The sequence below is a fragment of the Python bivittatus genome, unplaced genomic scaffold, assembly GCF_059951505.1.
Source record: "Python bivittatus isolate LINGU-HERP-01145 unplaced genomic scaffold, Pbiv_v1 ctg000480_np1212, whole genome shotgun sequence".
NCBI classification, from domain to species: Eukaryota; Metazoa; Chordata; class Lepidosauria; order Squamata; family Pythonidae; genus Python; species Python bivittatus.
In genome coordinates, this window is record NW_028277075.1 from 29,792,354 (window position 1) to 29,816,691 (window position 24,338).

Sequence of the window (24,338 nt, forward strand, 5' to 3'; positions counted from 1 at the left end):
CACACATGTGCTATCTTACCTATGCAATGATAAAAGGTCATCCCAGCTTTGCATGAAAGTTAATTCTGTATTGTGAATTATTGGGATGTTATAGTTCTTAGTGTCACAAGAATTTGTAGATGGGAGGACTAAGGAAGGATGTAAGACCACCAGATGAAATTGGCAAACAAGGGTATAGCATGCTTGTTGACAAGTTTTGTTGTCAAGACACATCCACTGTGTTGTGTTGAAAATTTAAAAGTCCTGAAAAAGCAACGCCTTCTCAACCTGGTATCCCCCAAACATATTCTTACAATTCCCATCATTCCCAGCCAGCATTGGGGCAGGCTGATTGAGCTTGTCTCTAATAAGATCCAGATGAGAAAAAAACACTCCTAGAAGTTAGAAAAGCAGTCTGTCTTTCTGAACCATGCAGAAGAAGCAGAGGCTCCCATCCAGGCCATGGAAGGACTCTCTTCCCTTCACTCCTGGCACTTTCTTTGTATTCATTGTAGGATTCTGCCATCTAGTGGTTCATCGATGTGACATTTAGCAACAAGATCAAAGCAAAGACATTTTCATTCTGGAGGTAAACCAAAACCAACACTCAGACAAACAGAGGAAGAATGCTATGAAACAGGAATTGGAAACCAATCTTGTGCTTCTAATATTGTCCCGGTGAGAATAAACCTGTGTTACTATTCTTGGCTTTGAAAAGGGATATATGAAGTAGCACATGCATATACTTTTGGGTAAAAGTTTATCCACCCTAAAAAAATAGAGCATTCAACTGCAGCTGTGGAGGTCCTGTAGCAGCATCCCTTCTATTCTCAGGAAAAGCTTCTCTTCATCCAAACTGGGTAGTGGTGGATCCAGTCAAAGGGAAAAAAATAAAGCAGTATGTGCATAGTTTTTTAAGCTTTATTTTTTTAAAAAATTAAGACATAAAAATATTAATGATGAATGAAATCTGTAGTAGCATGTTAAAAAAACAACAACAGAATGTCTAAATTAGACCTTACAATGTGTATGGAGAATAGCAAACTCATACCACTTCCCACCACCATCTTCCACATTCACACTGCAAAGTAACTTTCTCCAATAATCTCTTTGTGGAAGCCTCCTTAAGACAAAAATCAAATATTTCACCCAGCATTCCATCAGATTGCATGTCAGTATAATTCTGGTAAACAACAAGACCCAGAAGCACTAAATTCATGTTAAAAAATGGTAGACCACTCACAAGACCATTACTGCCATGACCCTCCTATGCAAGATGATCTGCCCTAATACCTTGCACCATGGCATTCCTCCCAGGAATTTTGACAGCAGCTGAATATCTGCTTGTGAAGAACAGAGGCATCTCTATATTCTCCATGTATCCAATTAAAATTTTCAGCTGATTTTTTCCCCCCAGTATCAACACTTCAAGAGAAGCCTGGGTGTTCAAACTGTGAATAGGCATTATCATCAGATAACAGATTGGGGATCACATGACTAAAAGCTCTTCTATTTTAAAAAAAAAAATCAACAGCATACAGAAAAATTGGGTATCCAACAAAGGGTTCCTATTATAAGTTTCTCCTTGGCATATTAATTTATCTGCAAGTGCCTGGGCATGAAAGGTGTAATCATTAGTAACTTACTTATTTATTCATTATTTATTTATTACAAGTACTTTTATACCACCCAGCTAACTTACAGCAATTTATAGTAAATATCAAAACCAACCAAAAAAAAAAATCAACAAAAACGGTACATTTAGAATATAGATAGCCACCCAATAGTAGAACACCAACAGACCTAACTTCCAAATTCCTGTTCCAAAACCAGTCTTGACTGCCTTGTAAAAGTGCTAACAGGGTCCAAGGATGCCTCTTGGTACTATAGCCCATTGCTGAGCCCTAGCACCACCATCACCTAACTCACCAGTTTGATTGCTCCTCCTCCACCATACTGACTAGAACCATCTACTAAGGAAGGAGCAGAATGACCACAAAATAGTGCCTCCAACTCCCATCCCCAGTAAGGCAGCCCAGTAAGATACCTTGAGAAGTCTAATAAGACCACTTCCGGAGAGCAATGGCAGATTGAATACAGCTCCATTTTTGCAGAGCCAACCCCCATGGTAATTAGAGGAGCTGACGATCAGACCAGCTCTTCAGAACCATCTCTGGACAAAGGACATGACTGGATCACCCACAGGTACTCCTTACAGAGGCTCCTTGTGAAGAGATTGCATTTTAGTGATCTCCAGCAGGTTGAGCACTCTGGGAGTCAAGGGAAACATTGAGCCCAAGCTGTGGTGCGGAGCCTTCAAAGGGACACTAGATTTGCTTTCAATTCATCTTTTAATTAACATCGGAAACTGCCTATTTGTGATTTACTTGGAATTAAAAACCTCCTGAAAGGCAAGTTGTTGCAAACTGGGAGAATTTCCTTCTATCTTGGAGGAAAGAAGATTAAAATAAGTTTAAATATCAAAAATATATTTTAACTTTTGGAAACAGCAAAAGGGAATTAAGAATGCTGACTGGGGACAGTTAAGAGGCCAGATAGCTTTTTTATGGATTGTTTTAAATGTTTAAGAAAATACAGTTAAGTGAACTTAGATTTAACTGTAAGAAAATCTGTCCTGGGAAAGTACTGGTTTTGAAAATAAACATACGATAAGACTGGGCTTTGAAGGTTAACTAGAGGGAATCAGAGAGCAATTAAAGGAAAAGATATCTTCCAACATAATGGAGGAACATTCCCTTTTCATAGAAAAATTTCTAGCTGTTTGGGATCAGCGTGTCCAGGAATTATTTCTAAAATTGGGTCTAACAGAGGCTTTAGAAGAAAAGATTTCATTGGATAAGGAAAGAAGAAAGGAATTTAAAGTGAATTTATCAGATCAGGTTTAAATAGTATAAATTTTGATCCTGGGTTAATATTGAATTTTGTTTTTCTGACCAGGACTGTAAGACAATGATTTACACCTGCAAAAGCTATTTATTTGGTTTAGTTTAAAATACACGTTATTATTACTGGTCTTTCTTATGTTTATGGGGAGAGATCTTTTTATGTTTTTATCTCTCAGAAAAAAATTAGAAGTTAAAATGCAAAATAGATTTGTTTATGCTTAATATACAGTATATAATTTATTATCACTAGTACTCTTAATATTTTTGCTGATTAGACTGATTAATGAATACTTTTTTATAATTTGGTTATTGTTTAGGGATGAGAAATGGGATGAAGAGGGTGTTTGTCTGTAATATTAGAGAAGGTGTTAAGTTACTGTTAATGCATATACTTGTTTGGAGGGACAAACATGTATATTTTTATATTTCTCTTTTCTCCTTTCTTTTTGTTTGTAGATTCTTTTAGTACTGTATTAGCTTTTATATATGTAAAAGTTTAATAAAAATACTATAAAAAAAAAGAAGTCTAATAAGACTAAGAAGGATGTATAGATAGTCCTTGTTTAGCAACCACAATTGGGACTGGCAACTCAGTTGTTAAGCAAAGAGGTCGCTAAGTGACACCACGACTGTGCTTATGATTTTTACTTCGCCTTTCCTTTGCTTTACAGACCTGTGAAAGTCGTAAATGTGAGAATTGGTCATAAAATTATTTTTTCATCACAGTGTAACTGTGAATGGTCACTAAATAAGGCAGTTGCTAAATGTATTATCTGTATAGGACTACCTGTATTCCTATCCTTTAAATAAAACATCCACCGGAGTGACTAGATGTGAGCTCTCCAGGGCTGAGAAGGAAAGGAGGAAGCTCAAAGAATCTTTGGCCTGGCATTCTGGAAACAAGAGATTCATACAGCTCTTAGAAACTTCGAGACTCTGCCCAACTGAATTCACTAATAAATAAATGCTAGAGTTTGGGTTTATTCAGTTTCTAGGATTCTCTATATTAGCCCCTTACCTTCTTCAGAGTAAACCTAGCTAATGATATTCATGAATCCTTTTTTTGCTGACTTTGTCACCAATGTTATTTCTGTCCCATCTACCCTGAATGCAGAGTGAATGGAATCCAGATAATCTGCTTCATCTAGGATCCTCTGAAGCTGGAAGAAGTTGGAAGACAGAGTAGTAGTGTCAAATAAGGCTGGATCACCACTGCCTTTTTCAAGGCTAGTACCATCAGAACTTCTCTCAAAGAAGCAATCAACACCTCTCAAATCCAAACACAACTTCTTCACAGACCAAAGCAGCCGAGAGAGGCATGAATCCAACTCAAAAGTCACAGCATTGCTACCACAGGGAATCTTAGCCACTTTTGCAGTTTCCACAAGCTCAGTGAGTACCAGATAACATTACAAGACACACTCCCAGTCATCATATTCCATCATATTGGCATCTATTTAAAATCTAAGATGGTAAATGCCCAGCTAGATTCAATACTTCAGTAAAAACTTTGGGTGATATATATAAATGCTGTTAGATAAATAAATCCACTTTAAAAAAAACCTGATCCTCTCCTTCCCCCTTAATGGTATCTTCAAGATAAAACAGGGATGGAAACCTGATGTTTCGTGCAGCCTTCTGTCCCCATGGCCAATGATGACAGACAGTGGGTAAGTACTGCACTTCAGAAGCAACATCTGAAAGCCTAGAAGTTGTCCACATATATAGCTGAGGCCCTTCCTAAGAAGATTTGGCTATGGTGGTCGTTATAGAACAGACAGACATTCATTCAAGTTGTAATTTAAAATAACTGAAAAAAACTTAAAACCACTTTTTATCTTAAAATAGTTTTAACTAGTGATGCTGGTGAAATTTCCTAACCAATATGGCAGTCTGAGCAGAATCTTGTTGATCCCAACATGAAGGGGAAGGAAGATAAGAAATCTGAGTTATATTTTCCAATTTCATCACTTGTTTCTTCATCCTCAGTTGTCTTCATGAAAGTTCAATCTGGAGAGTCTCTCCATATTTCCGGATCAGTTTGTCATGATTATGATCAACAGACCATTGCTTTGGGAGATGCTTGGGCTGCATAACATCCAAGAAGTGCTGGCGCCAACGTTTCTCCAGCTCCATGAGGGAATGTAAGCCCCCTTGAGCAAAACACTGGACCACTTTCAGGCCATGTGGCACATAGCTCTCGTTAAAAATCCTGAAAAAAAGATGAACAAAGGAGATATTCAGGAAAGCACAGACTTGAGGGATTTGTTTATTTATTTATATTTCAAATTTAGACACCACTCATCTCACGAGGAAGTGGCTCTGGGCGGTTTACAATAAAAACAGCAAATAAATATTAGTTAAAATAGAATAAAAATAGTATAAAAATTGAATAAAACCAAATACATACATAAATAATAATCTTTTCCAAGATGCTGGTGGTCAAAAAGATATTAACATATGGGAGCATCTTCAATGTGCTAGCCACCCCCACGGTTGGTTGCCCTTTTTCTCGCCCCATGCCAGTTGGCAGAGCAAGGTCTTGACTGCTTTCCGGAAGGACAAGAGAGTAGGGACTGCTTTCCGGAAGGACAAGAATACCCTCGGAGGGAAGGGTATTCCATAGGGCAGGGGCCACAGCAGAGAAGGCTCTCCTTCTGGGCCCCGCCAGTCGACATTCTTTCATTGACGGGGTCCGCAGCATACCTCTTTGCTTGACCAGGTGGGACGGGTCAATATAATGTGATTTAATGGGATGCCAAACATTTATCATTTATTTATAGTTAATAAACCACTTCAAAAAGGGCTTTATAGTCTTGAGAACATTAGTAATAGACATTAGTGCTATTTACCAAGCAGTGAGGGGAAGTGGAGTGAAGGGAAAAGCATCACTAATAAAACACTAAGCATTTTCAAAAGGCCATCTTCCCATTAGGAAGGCCATGTCAAACCAATCTGATGTCAGATGAAAACAGACAGCCTCCTCTAATCTGGCACCTTTCAGATGCCACAGTGGCCAGAAATCTTGGAAGTACAGTTCCAACATATTTGGGGTATGCTTCTCCCAATAGAATTTTTTATATAGCTAAACAGCATGATCCACACACCAGAGGGAATTGTTAAGAAGACTGAAACCCAAATATTTATAAAGTAAAACAATCAGACAAACAAACAAAAACCTCTAGAAAAGGATTTCCTTGCAGGGAAATCCCCAAACAGCTCAATGAGACCCGAGCATGTTCAGGGGTCACAGAATGCTGGGGGTGCTAGAATATCAGAGAGCAGGAAAAATGGAGCAGAATGTCTTCAGAAGGGGTTTGGCTACCTAGCTCATTGGCTAGAACTAGCCACGCTGCAACATTTCTCATTGGTAGTCTATTAAAATGGAAGGGTTGGAGCAGTGTTCCTCAACCTTGGCAACTTTAAGATTGCCCCCATGCTGGCTGGGGAATTCTGGGAGTTGAAGTCCACACAGTTGCCAAGGTTGAGAAACACTGGGTTGGAGGGTATTCCTTTACTATTTAAAGATCTAAGAGAGAAAGGCAAGTTCTTATTTGATGCCACATGTGGAAATCATGATCCCTTTCTTATCCTCTTCATGGTCTGAACCTAACCTTTAACTTCAGATTAAGCTTCTCTCTCTTTCCTGGGAACTCCACTCATCACTTCAGGCCAAATCCTAAAACAAATTCCTCCAAGCCAGACCCTGCTGCCCTTCCCACTAGCACTCTCCAAAATTGGGTGATGGGGTCCAGTAAGCAGAAACCTGAAAGGAACTGCAAACAAGCAGGCAAAAATTGTGTCTCTTAATCTAAGCCACTGTACCTGGTTTCCAGTCCAGCTGCTTCCTGCACCATCTCTGGGGAAACTGTGCCAGAGGCAAAGTAATCCCTGATCAGTTGCAGGAGCTCCTCTTTCCTGGCAGCAGGGAGGCTGTCTGCGTTCACCAGAGCTCTAGCAGCCGAACGGACTTGTCTGCGGGTGGGATCTTCAAGCAAGCGAACGCCCTCCTCACAACCGATCGGGGCGCCAAATTCCTCAGCCAGTTGTTGCTTGAGCTGATTGTCGTGGTAATTAGAGAGCGCATGGCATGCAGTGCAGAGAAGGAGCACATCGTGGGAATTGTGGTCTTTCATCTGGATGGGAAAGTGTTTCCGGTATTCGTGAGGCACAACGTTCTTTCTGTTGAGGAAACAGTAGCGCTTGAGAGTGGATCATCAATAGTGCCACTGAGCTTGCAGCCACTCTTGTACCATGAGGTCCATCACATACTCCCTTAAGCTGGAGAAGCTGCCACTGAACTCAGCAGGGCTCACTTCAGAGTAATCAGAGAGGATTTCGCCATTTTGTTAATTAAGACTCTACTCATTTTCCTGTGTTTGGTCAGCATGCATGCTCTATTGTCAGCTTTTAGTCTTTCTAGCTCCCTTAGTTATTTTAGCTATAACAAGATGAGAGATACATGGCTTTTTTTCTTAATGTAATGGCAGAAGAATGTTATACTGGAGTTGCCAAATGACCCTACAATAGTCTGTTCTGTTCCTGTGCTTCTCACAGCAGACTGATTTGCATTAATTACTAACTGAAGCTTTGCAGGGCATGGATATAAACATGATTACTTGTGAGCTACTACAAAACAAATCATGGTGAAAAGACAGGTGGGAAAAACTAGCAGACCACCTTGATGCTTGTACCATAGCCTCTTTTCCTTCCTATTTAAGCTCTGATACTCCACTTTTACTCTTTTACAGAAACAAATTTTCTTTCCTGTCTTCCGCTGAGGTCCCCAGTTCATAATTCTTCTCAGCCACAAATATACAAGTTGATGCAAAGCAAGCGACCCAATTCTCTCCAACTCAGCTTCATAACTGCAATCTAGACTGATGTAGCTGAACCTAGGATGTTAGAGGTCCAGATCACAGTAAATGTTCTGCGGCGATGTGAAACAGTCCAGGGTGCTGTGTAACCCCTACAGCATACAAATGGTTTATTACAACTTGGGTGGTACAACATTAGTGCAGGAAAGGATATGTTTAGAAGATCAACATGCGTCAGGAGAGAGAATCTTGATGGCTGCTCTATAGCTAAGGAACATGTTTCTTTGGAGTCATACTGTTATCAGTTTGGCTTTTAATAAATGCAGTTAAACAAATGGTCTCATAGTGTTCATTATCTTAATGTATTGTTATCTATAGTCCATTATTCTTAGACTGAGCCAAATCCCAAAATGCTAGGGAATTCCTGGAAGCGTGGTATTCAGACAAATCAGCCATCAATAGACACATAAACCACATTTACACACCATTCAAAAGAGACAATAAAAATCCTAGGAAGGAAACAAAAAGACTTTAACACATCCCCTCTAGCAGCCCACATTCAGAAAGGCAGGGATCAGCACCAGACAAACAATATGTACTCTAATCAAGAAACCACCAGAGTGGAAACTACACCCACCAAAACTGGCAGGGCAAGTTAGTGCATATAAACAGGCAGCAAACCCCACCCTCACTCACACTGAGAATGTTACCTAGTTGGGTAATGAAACTTCTGCAAGTAAACAACCAAGCTCAGAGAGTACCAAGAACTCCACTGTTCACCTATCAGTTTAATTTATACTTCTTTCCACTAAAAACAAGTGCCCAAGACAGTTAATGACATAAGCAAACAATTAAAAATAATTAATGGCAATACTTACACCCCAAGATATGCGAAGAGAACACAGCAGTTTGTAAACAATACAAGTTTGTGGAACTGGTAAATTTTGTAGACATGCAATACACTTATCATCCTATGGCACTTTGATTACAGTAACACATATGAAGTTCAGATATACAAAAGTTGATATTGTATGGTCTTGGTTATTTATGGCACATTAAAAAATAATTGATATTCCAGCCACTGAAATACTCAGGGCTGTATCTATGTACAGTATATTTACAGAGACATCCATACATGCTCATTGAATTTAATGCTTTTCTTATTTCTTAAACACAATACAGTGGGGTGGGAACCCTGGGGCCCTCTAGTATCAGTCAGATAGAACTGCCTTCTGAACAACTCACCGAATATAAGATTCTTTTTTGCCACACACAACACACAGATTTTCTTTGACTGTCAAGTAATAATCCACGGTTGATTCAGGGCGTCCAGCGGGCTCAAACTGTAACCTCACAGTAAATGGCTCCATGCTTACCAATTCTGAAATAACACACACACAAAAAAGAGGATATTAATGCCTGTCCCCTGATGCTTTCAGAGACTGTGGCCCTCCAGATGTTGCTGATCTGCAATGCTCAAAGTCCCTCCCCACTGGCCTGCAGGCTAGGGCACTGTGAGTTCTAGATCAGCAACATCTGGGGGACCACAAACTCTCCTGCTCTGGATAAATAATAATTAATACATATAATTGAACTTCACCATAAGAGGCTTTGGGGTGTAAAACGAGTTTTGCTAATTTTCCATGGTAATAACTTCCACATTTGTAGCCCTATCTCTTTTGTCCACCTTAGGTCTATGGGTGATTCAGCTGCCCATGTTTCTCCTCTCTTTTTTCAAAAAGACTGAGATAATGAACCCCATTTTAGGTGATAGAATGAAAAAGGTAGATGGGCATAGGCATCCTGTGGCCAGAAGGCAGTTATTAACACTAGAAAGAACCTCAGCCTGAGTGAAACAGATGGAATGAACATCCTGACTCCATCAAAGGACTATACCCAAATGTGCTCCTAATATAAAAGCTACATTTGGTTTAAATCGCTTTTTTAAATCTAAAATTAATCTCCACTTTTGTTGTCTTTAAAAACAAATCAGCCAGGCCAGGAGTCTACATGCTTTGCCCTTGGGGCAGGGGAATGGGGATGAACCAACATTTCTGTGTTCCAGAAAGCCTGGTACAGTATGTGTTAATATTTGCAACACCTACCATGAACTCACATACACTCTTCGCTTTTCCATCTCAAGACTTACTTTAAGCTGCAAACCATGTTGGTAAAACACCTGGCCTAATTTCTGTGCTTCTCTGCTCGTTTCCTCATCCTCTGATTTTTGTATTGTCTTGCTTCCTGAAGAGTCCTGAAGCCCTTGAAAGCCAGCATACTTTTTATGTCATTTAGTTCAGGGTTCCTCAACCTCAGCAACTTTAAGATGGGTGGACTTCAACTCCCAGAATTCCCACGCTGGCTGGGGAATTCTGGGAGTTGAAGTCCACCCATCTTAAAGTTGCTGAGGTTGAGGAACCCTGATTTAGTTGGTCCTAATAAAGGCATTATCCAACTATGGAGTTTGGACTGCAGCATGGCTCTTTAGGACACCTTGACAACAACAGCAAAAAAAGCTTCTTTCCAAGCTTGTGGTCAGGCCTTTTTGACTCTAAAGGAACAGACTCACAAACCTCCAATGCCTTTGTCAAGGTACCACTGGGCTTTCTTGCGATCGCAGGTACATAAAGGCTGTCCATCTGGAGCATGCAAGAAGCAATTGTCATACAAGGGAGATTTCCTGTGAAAACAAAAGAATGCCACAATCACTGTCAGACAAGAACCTGGGACTTCTAGTGCTCAAAATAAATGCTTCCTTTTACTGAATGCAACTGCCTCCTCAATTTTCTTCCCTTGCATTTACCACTGATTTTAACTGAACCTACTCCCAAGTAAAGCTTTAAAACTATGCACATTTTATAGGGAGTAAGTCCCACAGAATTTTTAAATATAGATATATAATTCAATGAGAGCCAGTGTAGTATAATGGTTAAGGTGCTGGACTAGGAGCAGGAAGACCCAGGTTGTAGTCCTTAAGCATGGAAGCCAGCTGGGTGACTTTGGGCCAGTCACTCTTAGCCCTGGTCTGGGGAGTGAAAAAAAAAAAAATCTATCAACTCACACTGAACCAATGCAGTAGATTAGATGAACATTCAACACTTGATAGAGTCTGAGTAACAGGGGCAAATGTCTGCCTGATCATCTAGAGCAAGGAAATTAACTCCCATTGGAGTCACTATCACATCCACAGTCAAGGAACCCTTATCATGATCCTCTGATGACCACAAGGCAGAAAACCATCTCTGTACTCATCCAGTGCTTTGGCTGAGAAGAGGAAAATAGTCTCTCAAGAAGCTTAGGCATGGCTTTTCAATGGGGATCTTCATAAAAGACCTATGGCCAGCAATCAAAGCTATGCTGGAAGAAAAAAATATATTCTTGGACATTTTGATGAAAAATTATACAAAGGCACAAACATTTACCTGGCAGAATATCCTACTCCCAAGGGCTTTCGTTTGTGCTTCCGAGGATCTTTCACTTGCTGCTTGATTGGGGAGGATCCATTAGATGGAAGTTTCTGATACTGTGAGCTATGCTCCACATTTCCTGTGTTTTCATCATCCCCAAAGCTATTGTTATTTTTTCCTTTGAAGGGTACATCCACCAAGCCCTGACACTTCTTCAGAACCTTTTCCCAAACAGGAAGAATATGTCCACCACCTGATGCACAAGGGAGGCAGGGAAAGTTCAACAGGTGGAGGAACAAAGCTACTGACACCTGTGCATCTCGGGCGGCATAATCAATCTGAGGAGGAAACCCAAGAGACATGCCTTAAATTTTTCATTAGCATCTCTAATATTCAAGAATACCCAAGATGAATTCTTGCCAACAGCAAACAGAATGAATAGTTGGTAAGATAAAGAGTTCTTCCTCATGCTGCTAACCATAGCATGAAGTTGCCTCACTAACCATTTTGTAGACCAAGTCCTCATGATGTCACCTTCATCTCATCCCCAGACTACTGAAGAGGCAGAGTATAGCTGAACTACTGGAGAGGCAGTATACATCTGAATTTAGCTGTAGCATTCTTCCCTTTTCCTGGCACAAGACTTGCCACAGAAATATGCAGACTGTCTGCTTTTCCAGGCAGAACTACACACATACGCCTGCCCGCAGATCAGCAAGTTCAGAATCAGGTTCTGGCAGATGGTCTAGCTATCTATCAAAGCTTGCCTTCTTCCTAAGGGGGAGGGATGGGAATTGTTTTTCTCACCAGCAGGTGATGTTGGGGAATTAAACATGTGAGGACAGTCTTGGTTTCTGGACAGAACTGAGCAGAGCAATAAGAGCATCACAGAATCTGCCAGAAGACTGTTGTGCTGCCTCACAGCCTGGAGGAAGGCACATTAACATGGTCATGAGGAAAAGCCTGCTCTCCTCATGACAAAGTCTTTATTCTGCTTAGAAGCACCCCAAAAAGATATCAATGCCCATATGCAATGAGACTATAATATAGGTGTGACAATCCACATTTACTGTCCAAGATCTCATTACAGAAATCTGGCAGCAATATCAATAAATTACAGCAGCATGAATTTTGTTTTTTGGGTTTTTTCCCCCCAAAATCAAGGGAGATTGGGAGTGGGAGCCCAATTTCAGCCTGTGTTTGTTTTGGGAGGAGGAATTAAGGATGGGAATGGGAGAACAAGAGGCTTCCACTTCAACGTTTAAAACCCTGAAATAAACCAAAATCAGCTGATTCAGCTCCACCTCTTTCAGTAAGGTCACCGTGCCACTAAATTAATTCTTGGGCCACCCAGTCCTAAAACAGGGAAGGACTATTACAGTTTTAACCAAGGATTTCAAGTGGTTTCCTATATTCAGAGATTCCCCATTTTTGAAAACCTGTTTTGCTTCTGCTCCTTCCACTGGGAGAAATGAGGGGTCTGACAGCCAAAGTGAATGACCAGATAACAACTGTGAGTTGCCTTCATTGACAGCTGCTACTACAAAGCCTATAAAGAAACCAAACCTGTTCTTGAGTTAACTGTTCTGCTTCCCAATTGCTGCAGCACAAGTGTAGAGATTTGTCAAGCGAATATCGGAGAATCCTTTCCGCAAGAGATTTCAGGCTGAGCCCATTTGTAGGGAAGGTCTTACTTCAGGGTTGTACATGGAAGAAAAAAGAATGGCCTTTATCCCATCAAACAAACACTTTGGAACAAAATCATGAGTATTTATATGTATGCATATGTTAATTTGGGGATTTAATATTTAAATTACCAGCAATGTTAACTTTCTCTTGAATTCTTTTCACAATTGCAACCATTAGGCTAACAATGGGAGAAAACTTTATGTTTGTACAGCGTGCTTAATAGGGACACAAGTGGGATTAAGTGGATGTTTTAAGGTGGGCATTTAGGGGACAGTTGTTGCTGGAAAGCAGAGTGACAGCAGAGAAAGGTAACCAGATTGAGTGAGAACTGTAACTTTGTGTGAATTTCCCGTTTCCGACACAGCTGCTTTTCTTTCCCTTTCCTGATCAATATGGAAGTGGCTGGTAATGTAATGAAGACTTACCAATATTCTCCTGGAAATAAGAACCCTTGGGACACCAAGCACTCCTGGAGAAAATCAGCAGGGACGCTATATTCCCAAAATGAAGATTTTTGGCCAGATAAGTATAATTGTGTGCTGACAAACCAGCAGCAGATAATGTGGTTGGGTGAATAGCTGACTGGGTAAAACATGGTGTGTGAACATGTATCTCAGAATTTAAAATAAATAAAGCACAATGAACAATAAGAATGAAACATTGCCAGCATCCCATACCTACTGCATTTAGTGTTCTTCTAGAGCAGAGTTCCTCAACCTTGGCAACTTTAAGACGGGTGGACTTCAACTCCCAGAATTCCCCAGCCAGCCTTGTCGCCGGACTTGAAGTCCACCTGTCTTAAAGTTGCTAAAGTTGAGGTACCCTATTCTAGAGAATAAAAAGCCCTAAAATTATGTTAATTATAACATTCTTCTCAGATAACAAAATGTTAGGAACATTCAGAAACAAAATTATGGTGAAACCTCAGTTTAACAGATTTTGGGTGCAATGGACAAAATTTTCATCTGGATATCTAACCATAATAACAGACATATCCACTACGTCTGTGGATGAGGCACTTTTAAAATACCAAACAAACAACTCTATTGCATTTCCCTTATTCACAGTTATTTACATAATTTGTATGATGATGCCATGCAGATTACATCATTTGCATCAAATTATGTTATTTAAGCAAATAATGCCAAATGACCACATGATATAATTTGTTGTGCTTGCATAACAATGTCAATATGCCCTAGTGATGTACTTTGCAATATTATGGTCATTCAGGAACAACAGCCAACACCTCCATCACAAATGAGCTGTTAAATCAAGGTTACACAGTACCTGCCCTCCCAAAGAAACAGCTCTTCCACAAAGATACATACCTATGTCTTAGGGCCAGATACCGGAGGTCCATACTCCCTTTGACTGCTACACTGTAGTCATGAAATAGCTTACTGGCATCTTCCCAACATCCTACCCCAACTTTTAGGATTTTGCCATCTGCCAGAACTTCCAGCAAAGTCTTTGGAAGAACTTGTCCCCCACTGGTCAGCTGGGGCAAACGAAGAAGAAGGCAAAGTCCATTACAAGCAGCCAACTGTAAGAGAGAAACAGGCTTGGCCTTCTTTCCATCTACTGAGACCTAAAAAGAATTCAGAAGAAAAGAGTGATGGCAACTGGGCAACCTAGACTATGTCAAATCCACAGAGAACACGATGTATTTTCAGTAATGCCAAGTATACAGGCTGATCCTGACCCTTAATCTGTTAGATATTGCACTCTGTGATCCAGAAACCTTTCTGCTGATTGTAGAATGTATGCAATTAGTTATTCATCTTATACAATCCCAGAAGCACTCTCATCTCCAGACCGTGATACCATGTATAAGCCAAGAATATCAAGTCTATGTGTTTCAGATCAAAATCTAACAGTGACAAAAGCTTGTGTTGAAAATCTTGGCTGATAACAGTAATTCTATTATTCTAGCTAAAGTGTTGCAAAACCAGATATTAGGCACAGAATAAGCTTCTTCATTGGTTAGTTACACCATATTTACCTAATAGATGATGAGTTTTTTCTGCCAAAATAGCAAGTGAGGGAAGAGTCATCTTACACTGACCAGCAACAGAAAATGCATTAGAAAATCAGCAAGTAGGTGGAAGTACAAATGTGGATGCCTGTGAAGTTTGACCATGGCTGGTGACTTGGGAGGAGCTGATCACTTGGAACCTTTTAACTCATTCTGTACCATCTTCAGAGCTTCTTTCTTTTCTGTCTCTCTTTCCATCTCCAGTTATCTCTTCCCTTTGCCTCATCTCCATCCAGCTGGTATCCCATTTTTTCTTTCCTTTCTTTCCCAGTGCAATTACCCATTTGCCTCACACTATCTCCATCCTGTTCTCATCTTCAGGGAGGGAGGGAGGGAGGGAGGAAGGAAGGAGAGGTTTTGCACGTATGTGTGTGAGAATGGTCTGTGTATGGGAGAAATGATTAGTGTATTATACAGGGGCTCAACTAATTTTGTAAAAGGGGAAACTTATTTTACAATTAGTTAATTTGAATTCATTAATTCAATTATTCAATTATTTATTTATTTAATTAATTTATCCTGTACTTTTCTTAGAGTATATCTTTCGGTAGGTATACATACGCACACACACGTGGGTGTGTGTCATTCCATTATATAACCTTGAGAATGGCCTGAAATGAAAGGATGCAGTCCTGTGACTGAAAATAAATCTGGTCCTGAGCAGTTATGTAAGTAGCATATGTAATCCTTTTGAGCTCTATGGGAAGAAGATACAGAACCATTATATTAAAAAATAAACCAGCTGGACAAGACCAAAAGCAAAATGTAAGATTTGCTCAAATAGGCTATATCTATTTGCATCTCATATTCCCTAATCCCTACAGTATTAGTATTTTTTCTGTAAACATGTAGGTGCTTCAGGAAATCCCAGAGCTCCAGCAGCCCCTCTCATATCATACTCAAGTGAGGACAGTACAATTTTGTCTACAAAAGGATCCACACCTCAGGGAAGGAGTTTATTACTAGTAAACAGGGGGGTATAAATTCACATTTGGGGGACACTGTTCCATGTGGAATTTTTATAAAGAACCTAAACTGCCACATGAACAGATGCCAATCCAGACTTGATGTGAGGGTAAAAAAACACTTATTTATTAGCACTGCCTGTGAAAAGATGTTGATTATGACACGGAAAGAGTTCCCAACCCAAAGATGGGCTCCGGCAGAAATATTTGGTGCTGATAGGGAAACTCTTCATAAGATCAAGCAAGCCACATTATCACAGTCACTTAACTTGTCATGGGAATATACGGTATACAAGGCAGCCCTCAGTCTTAGCTTCTACAGCTTATGTAAAGAAATGTATTAATAATCTCTCTCTTCAGAGTTTATGAGACAGGCTTCTCAACAGACTCCAAGACTTACCCACTCACAGTCAATTCCAAGGACCGGGCAACATTCCAACTCTTTCTTTAATAAGGGTTCCACTTCATTCCACTTCTCTATCTCAGAAATGATTATTACTTTTGCCTCAAGAATCTCCTCCAGCCAAGAAACTGTAGGAGAAGATAAAAATGAAGGAAAAATGTCTTCTGAGATATCTTCCTTTTCCCGTTCCTTAACAGCTCCTCCTTGATTAAGTGTAATGCAAGTTTTATGTTTCCGACGCTGGATGACCTTCCAGAAGACTAGACCTCCTGCTGCAATGCCAAACAGGGTAGCCACAGTAACACTGACTGCTGTTGCTCTGGGCATTTTTTCATCTTCCTTTCTACTTCATCTTTGCAAAAATGGCAATACGCAGTGATCTAGTAACATGAAATAACACTGATAAAAAAATAAAGCAAAATTGTGGAGGAGAATTAGTAAGCCTGCAAAACTCACTCACCTGAAATAAGTCCTCCTGAATTCTTTGGCTAGGTTCCATATTATGCTAAACTATGTTTTATTCAATAAACTAAGCCAAAACTAAACAAACCACATCACAAATTATCATAATGTGTGGTTCAAACATTGGGACATTTCTGAATAAAAACATGAAAAATTAAGTTATGAATTGATCTCCTTCAGACAGGCTTCAAATGACCCACGAGTTTAGAGAAATGCACATTCATGTCATGACAAAGAGGTAAATTAATAGATGTGTCTTACAAATGTTGGTGAAGGAAGTGAACAGAGGGAAGCAACCTGGGCCCTAATTATCAATGCTGCTCAGGATCTAATGTGAAATATGAGTGTTACCAAATTGACTGGAAATAGTGGTAACAATTAAAAGTAATTTATATGCAGATGGAAAATTGCCAAGGTAGTCCAACAGAATCCCCATTTAACTTCAAAAGAGAATCTTTTTTTCAAAAATGGTTAAGGAGGAATCTGAAACAGAAAGTCACTTCACTCCAGAATGCTTGGAGGTTATTTGAAGCTGTATACTGCATACTGCAAGTTAATTAAGCCCCAATCATAGTTAATATGCAGCATCAAAGAAGCTCACAGAGGAAAGGTTTCCCTCAAAAAATGAACATCTTGCCTAAATGAGAACAAAAAGAAATTCAAACATTCAGAAGAAAAGTACAAGGAGATAAGGGATGCAAAAAAGGAGATTAAGGAACACAATACTAGTAAGATTAAAAAAATAACTTCTTAGGTATATCAAAAGCAGGAAATTTAGTAACAAAGCAATTGAATTATTGGATCAAAAGTAAATTAAGTAAGTATTTATCAGATATCCTACTAGGCACAGCAGTAAATCCTGGCTCTCCAGATACTTATCCCCATATTCTGGACTTTTTATTTTATTTTATTATTTTATTTAACAATTTATATGGCCACTCATCTCCCTTCTGCAACTCTGGGCAGCAAACAATAAATAATAGCAATAAAACCCCCAAATTCAAAAATTTAACATGAATATAATGCAGCCAAGGTCCTCAAAAAAAAAAAAAAAAGTTCATCCAACAGCCATACAGCCACGTTTTTTGGAATGGAAGCAGGGTTGGGACTATCCAAATCTCAGGGAAACAACATCCCATAGTGCAGCTGCTGCAAAAAGAGAAAGTATGCCTCCTGGGTCCCACTAGATGACACTGTTTCAAGGAAGAGACCTGTGCCCATCCTGTCAGTTTTGGTGGGACAAAGAGAAAAATCAGAGACAGGTCGTCCCATAGATAATCTGCCCTATCCCATGTAGGTCTTCATAGATGACAACAAACACCTTGAATTGCACCAGTAGGCAGCACAGCTTACAGAAGTATTAGGAGAATGTACTGTGGAACACCCAAAATTGTCCACACAATTGCATTTTGGACTAGCTGCAGTTTCCAAAAGCTCTACAAGATCAGCTCCATGTAGAGCACATCACCAGGGTTGATCCACAAACTATTCTTCCCCATCCAGACCCTCATAGCATCCAGAAACTGGGAAAGAAACTTGACATTGCTTGGTTGGCCTGGAGAAAAGATGTACAGTACAGCTGAGTACTGGTAGTCCTCATTTAGTGACTGCCTCATTTAGCGACCATTCATAGTTACAACAGTGATGAAAAAGTAACTTTGTGACCAGTCCTCACATTTACAACCTTTGCTGGTCTGTAAAGCAAAGGAAAGCTGAAGTAAAATTATAAGCACAGTCATGGTTTCACTTAACGACGGTTTCACTTAACAACCAAGTTACCAGTCCCAGTTGTGGTTGCTAAATGAGGACTACCTGTATTATCAGCATACTAATGCTACCATACTACTCTCATCCAGTGGCTTCATGTAGAAGTTAAAGAGTGGGAAGGGAGTAGAGCCCTATCGTACCCCACAAAACATAGACCTACAGCTAGACCTTTCTCCAACACTACCAACACCAACTGGAACCAGCTTCAAAGGAAGACAGAAAATCATCATAACAGTGCCCCCCACTCCCAGGACCCTAAGTCAATCCAGAAGTGCATCGTGACTGATGGTACTGAAAGCCACTGAGAGGGCCACCTCCTCTATCCTAGTCCCACCAGTGATCAACCACAAATATGATCAATGCCTTCTCTGTATTATACGCAGGCCTGAAACCTGACATAAAAGGGTCCAGATAACCTGTTTCCTCCGGGGCCCTCTGGAGCTGTACGCTACAGGTAGTCCTTGCGTTATAACCACTTGTTCAGCGACCGTTCAAAATTATGACGGTTGTGCAAAGGGGACTTATGACCCGTCTGCAAAGTTGCAGCATCCCAGTGGTCACATAATCACAATTCCGGTGCTTGGCAACCAGCTCACACTTACAACAGTTACAGCATCTCACAGTCATGTGATCACCATTTGTGGCCTTCCCTGCCAGCTTCCCACGAGAAAAGTCAATGGGGAAACCGGCAGGGAAGGTTGCAAGTCACTCCTATAAGTTGCTCCCACTCCCACTTTTTCTCCTAAGAAGCCCCACTAGCGTGCACACACCCACAGTACCCACCTGCCTGTACTCTGTAGCACACACCTGCACGTCCAGCCACACCCGCACCAGGCCTCAGCACCCACCTGCACGTGTTCCACAGCATCACCCACACCCAGCCATGCTCGTACCGGGCTGCAGCACCCACCTCCACCCACACTTGTGCCACACCAACCTCTGCTTGGCCATGCTTGCACTGTGCCACAGCTCCCCCACTTGGCCACGCTCACACCAGATTGCAGCACCACCTGTACGTCCACCCACACTCTGTAGTACCTCCCGCCCAGCTGCACTCACACCACACCACAGCACACACCCCACCCAGCTGGGCTCACGTTGCACCACAGCATCCACCCACCCCACCTGCCCATACTTGTACTGCAGCATCCACTCCCCTGCCCAGCCACACTCCATAGCACTCACCCACCCACCAGCCTGCTTGCAAGCCACCTAAGAAAAGGCCGGGACTTGCAACTTCCCGCCAGCTTCTCCACTGACTTTGCTTGTTGGAAGCTGGCAGGAAGTTGCAAGTTGCAGTCACGTGAGGTCCTCACTTAATGACCTGCAATCCTCACTTAATGATGGCAACAAGGACTGCCAGGAGGTTGAGGATTGGACACAATTTTCCAAATCTGCTAGATCTAGTGATGACTTCTTGAGGAGGGGACAGACTGCTGCTTCTTTCAGAGCTGGCAAAACCACCCTATCCCTCAACAGATCATTCACCACCTCGGGGATCTAACTACATCTAATCTCCTTGGGAGGCCTTGACCAACCAGGAGAGACACAGAGCTATGAACCAGCAGTGGAAACTCACAAACACAACACAGCTCGATTAGTTGCTTTATTACAGACAAAAAGAAACCACACACACAAGGTTCTATTTCCTGCAGAATACAGCAGTCTAAGCCAATTTAAAGAAGTTTATGCTCCAAGATTTAAATCTGAGGCTTTTTCTTCCCACCTTTCTAAGTCAAAGGTGGGCAAATTTGGTTGCTCTTTTCAAAGCTATAGAAGCAGATGAGATTGTTTATGTAACAGTCCTCCCTAGCCTGAGAGGGAGGACTGTTTCTGTCTCATCAGCTTTAGTCCTTGCAGTACTAAAAGAATGTAAGGAGATCATAGAGAAGAGGAAAAAGTTCTCTGCATTTCAGAAATTGTAGGGTAGATAATCAGTGTGTGATTAAAATTTTCAGGCAGAGAATATGACTTAGTGATTTTAAAAAATAACTAGCATTTACCAAGAATACAGAAATGTGATATTTTTAATCTTAAACAATGCTATGTAACTTGTCTTTAAGACTCACTCCAACCCCAGGGAAGGGGAAAGAGGCCAATGTACTCCACATTTTTAAAAGGAAATCCTGCTGGGATTCAGGAAATTACATCCGGTTAATGTCATTTCTGTACAAATTGGTAGAAAGTATGATTTACAACACTCTCAAAGGCTTAGATATCAGCCCTTTGAGGTAGGCCAGGTCAGAAAACAGACTCTAAAAGAATGACTGGAATTCTATTTTATTGATATAGGCTGTGGTAGTGTTTCGCAACCTTGGCAACTCTAAGATGTGTGGACTTCAACTTCCAGAATTCCCCAGCCAGCATGGGTAATTCTGGGAGTTGAAGTCCACACATCTTAGAGTTGCCAAAGTTGAGAAACACTTGGGCCATAGTAACAGAATCTTGAAAGCCTGTTTTCCCTTCCTTCCTTCTTACACCCCAGCAAAGTTAAGGCAGAGTTAGTCTGGGTTTCTTTCTAATACTTGCATTTCCTGGGCTTAACATATGTTTCTGTAATTGTCGCTGCATAGTTTCTCTGAGCTCATCCCTATGGCTCTCCGCACCAGGACAAGTTTTGCTGAAGAAGAATTAACGCGGAAAGTTTCCAAGTATAAGCCTAAATTTCATAATCTCCAAAAGTGTCAATGCACACACATGGTAAGACTAATCCATTAAATAGAGTATCAATGAATAACTATAGTCTTATCAATCCATGGGAGAAAAATTAATATCCATATAAAATCCTAACTGATAATACCTTTATTATAAAATACCAAAAGATGTGCAAACTTCCAAGTTCTTCAGAACTGTTCTGATTTATGAAGAACAAGAATCTGAAAGAAGAAAGTCACAAAATTAGACAGGATATTTCAAGCTATGGGGTCTGCCATCTCAGCTCCAATCTGCCTGGACTTTCAGAAGGCTTTTGACAAAACTCATCAAAAATTCTTAAGCAAATTTAGAAGTTATGAAATAGGAGAAAAGGTTCTCCTTTGGATTGTTTGCTGAATAAAATACAGAAAACAAAGAGCAGAAATAAATCAACAGTCCTCACACTGAAGGGAAACAAGATGTTATGTTTCCAAGTATTTTTAAGGACACTGGTGCTTTTAATTTTTGTTCTATACATGCTTTTGAATAAGGAGCTGGATGGCCAAGCTTACTCATTATGGTAAATTAGGGATCTTTTCAAATTAGAGGAATGGACATTAAAACTGAACACACAATTCGATATAAGATGTGAAATATTACAAATTGGGGCAAAACTCTGAAAAAGAACACTCTTGTTAAGGGATAGGATAGGCAATAATATTTTGTTGTTGGTCACATTTTCTGTTTCAGTGCATTTACTCCTCAACTTTACTACTATATAAACAGAATAACTTATTAAAATTTATAGTGGAACAACTACAGTAAAATATACAGACTGTTCCCCAGAATATTACTTTTCTTCATACCCGGAAAGTGGCATATTATTTATAACAGAAGTAATATTCATCAAGCTTTCTACCACACCTAACTTCTCTTTCTCAAAACTATAAATAATAAAAAAAATTAAATAGAAAACTGGCATACTGTAAGCAACTCCAGCTTCTGGCATTATATTTATTTACAGCATTGCCTTTGGGTCCATGCAGGTAAGAATTCTGGGAACTACAAGCCCAATACAAATAGAGGCTGACATAGGTTTGATGCAATTGTGACATATAGTCTTTGGTGCCACTGAAATAAGAGAATCTAATTTTAAACTCTTGTCTTGGACTGAAATGTGCAACAAAATTTTGTATACAGCATGTGAGCATTGTCAATGGCTGAATGAAAGACTACCAAGACTTTTACATATGCCTTCTTTGGGTCTCACAGGAAAGACAAGTGTAATAAACACACTTTGCAAATATTTTTTCAATTCCTGTTTGCATGCAACTTCAATGAGCAAAAAGTGAATACGGCTTTTTCCCCCTCCATCAATTTGGAAGCTTAGAATCTATACAAAAGGTAGAATTTTCTTTTTAAAGGTTCAGTACTTACAACACTCTCCCTTATAAGCATAGCCAAATACATTCAAATAGCAGTTTGACAGTAACAATGAAGATTTTCATTCCATCCCCTAACTTTACACTGAGAGAAAGTGCAATCCTCCCCAAACTACTGCCTCCAAAATACTGGACAACTTCCATTATCCCCAGCTAGCATTGCTGAGGAGTGAGCTACATTATAGGGAGGCAAAGGAAGGAGGACTGCTAGTAATAACATCTTTGGACGACAAAATGTTCCTGTTGTCCTCTACAGGGAAACACCGCGAGAGATTCCACAAAGAGCAGCTTCTCCATCTTGTAAACTCATTAGGCTAAAGTCCATTATGAATCTGGAAGCAGTATATTATTAACACCCTTAGAAATAGGCTCCGAGCAGAAAGCAATGAGGTCCAATAATCGCTAATACTGTAACAATACTATACTGTAATCACAATCTCGGGGGAGGGGAGACTACCCATACGTAAAGAGAAAGAAACCATACATCCAGCATATCTTGCCTACAATCCTCAAACCAGTAATAATACCCATCCTCCTCTGACGGTGCCTTTATCAATAAAAGGCGCTCACGTGTACGTTACCTGTTTCAGCTGCGAAAGGCAAGAACTCTTCGTTAGCCCAGCAAGACTTCCGGGCTCTTCAGAGCGGAACGTACAAGTGTATTGTCATACAAGAGCTTCAGGGCGCTGCCATGTTGTACGGCAGTTGTGGCTTAGTTCGATTTGTTTGGGCTTCTGTTTTCTGAAACTCTGGCCTCTAACGTTGATTAAAATAATCACGCCTGCTACGCTAAATGCGTTAAAAAATAATAGCCTTTACAGCACGTACGTTTTTGGATTTCTTGCGAGGTACCCACATTCTTTGACATAGATCTTGAACTATTAATTGAAGCAATTAATAATCTGCACGTTAGCATCCCCCTAATTTATCGGAGACTTAGGAATTTGGTGCGGAAAGGAAAGCTCCTCTTAGTGCTCTCTGATTTTACATATACTGTATTTTCTCGGAAGTGAGTAACACCGAGTTCAAAGTAAAGACTGCAGTATATTGTTTATACCTGGAGCTGTTGGCGGGAGCTGAAGATTCGGTTGCCACTGAAAGCAACTTGGTTTAGCCTGACCAGAAAATCACGGGGCAAGTTAATCAATTTCTTTTCACATTTCCTTGAACGTGGACTTAATTCCCGGGCCAATTATCAGACTGCATTATTGCTGACGACTTCATTATAAGATGCCTTCCCCTCACCATCTGGTGCCTTCCAAATGTGTTTGACTACAACTTCCATAATTCCCAACCAGCATGGCAAGAGCATGCTCCTCTGTAGGTTATCAGATTGGACAACTTCTAAAGCTTCTGCACTTTGAGAATTTGCGCTATTGTACTCCGGTGAGAGGAAGTGTTCAGCTAGCTTTACCTCCTCTTATCCCAGAAAATCATTGATACAGACTATCAAAATGTCCCTTTACCTCTTGGTTTCACTTACTCTGAAAAGGGGAGAGTGTCACATGTGCCACATGTGACAACTGGGCAAATAACCCATTAGAGGTAAAATTAGGAGTGTTAGACCACCTTAAGGAATAATAACAAATTTATCTCAAAGGCAATTGCAGATAAGAGTCCATTTATGAAATTCACAAAGCATTGCCCACATTCAGTTGCCATTGGAGGTGGAGGAAGGAGAAAATTAGCAAAAAAAAAAAAAGTCTATGGCAGTCCAATGTGATTGCAAGAAAGAGAGAGAGACAGACCCTTCACAATATTAATAGCAACCCTGGTTTTGCCCAGGGGGCATAAACCAACATGAAAGTTGCTGTGATCACAGCAGAAGG

The 24,338-nt window shown here is 40.4% G+C and overlaps 1 protein-coding gene across 2 annotated transcripts; it reads right to left on the reverse strand.

Moving 5' to 3' along the window:
• Positions 1-888: 888 nt before the first annotated feature.
• On the reverse strand, positions 889-23,240 carry EXD2 (exonuclease 3'-5' domain containing 2). Of its 2 annotated transcripts, none has more exons than XM_015887448.3 (10): positions 23,091-23,240; positions 21,234-21,309; positions 16,202-16,584; positions 14,130-14,389; positions 12,676-12,802; positions 11,125-11,447; positions 10,276-10,382; positions 8,948-9,083; positions 6,711-7,067; positions 889-5,097 (listed from the first exon to the last, which is right to left on the reverse strand). In XM_015887448.3, the coding sequence occupies exons 3-10, from the start codon at positions 16,529-16,531 to the stop codon at positions 4,881-4,883; spliced, it is 1,857 nt and encodes a 618-aa protein (XP_015742934.1). In that variant the 5' UTR covers positions 16,532-16,584; positions 21,234-21,309; positions 23,091-23,240; the 3' UTR covers positions 889-4,880. The 2 variants fall into 2 exon arrangements, with proteins under 2 accessions (XP_015742934.1, XP_015742935.1); XM_015887449.3 differs by having other exon boundaries at positions 16,202-16,603.
• Positions 23,241-24,338: the final 1,098 nt, after the last annotated feature.

What these genes read in the sequence shown, in the direction of transcription:
- EXD2 (XM_015887448.3), bottom strand. Translation starts at nt 16,531, where the DNA reads ATGCCCAGAGCAACAGCAGTCAGTGTTACTGTGGCTACCCTGTTTGGC. An exon ending in AAAAAAGAATCTTATATTCG is followed by an intron (nt 7,068 to 8,947) that starts GTGAGTTGTTCA and finishes TTTCCTCAACAG; the next exon opens with AAAGAACGTTGTGCCTCACG. An exon ending in GCAGCTGGACTGGAAACCAG is followed by an intron (nt 5,098 to 6,710) that starts GTACAGTGGCTT and finishes TCTTTTTTTCAG; the next exon opens with GATTTTTAACGAGAGCTATG.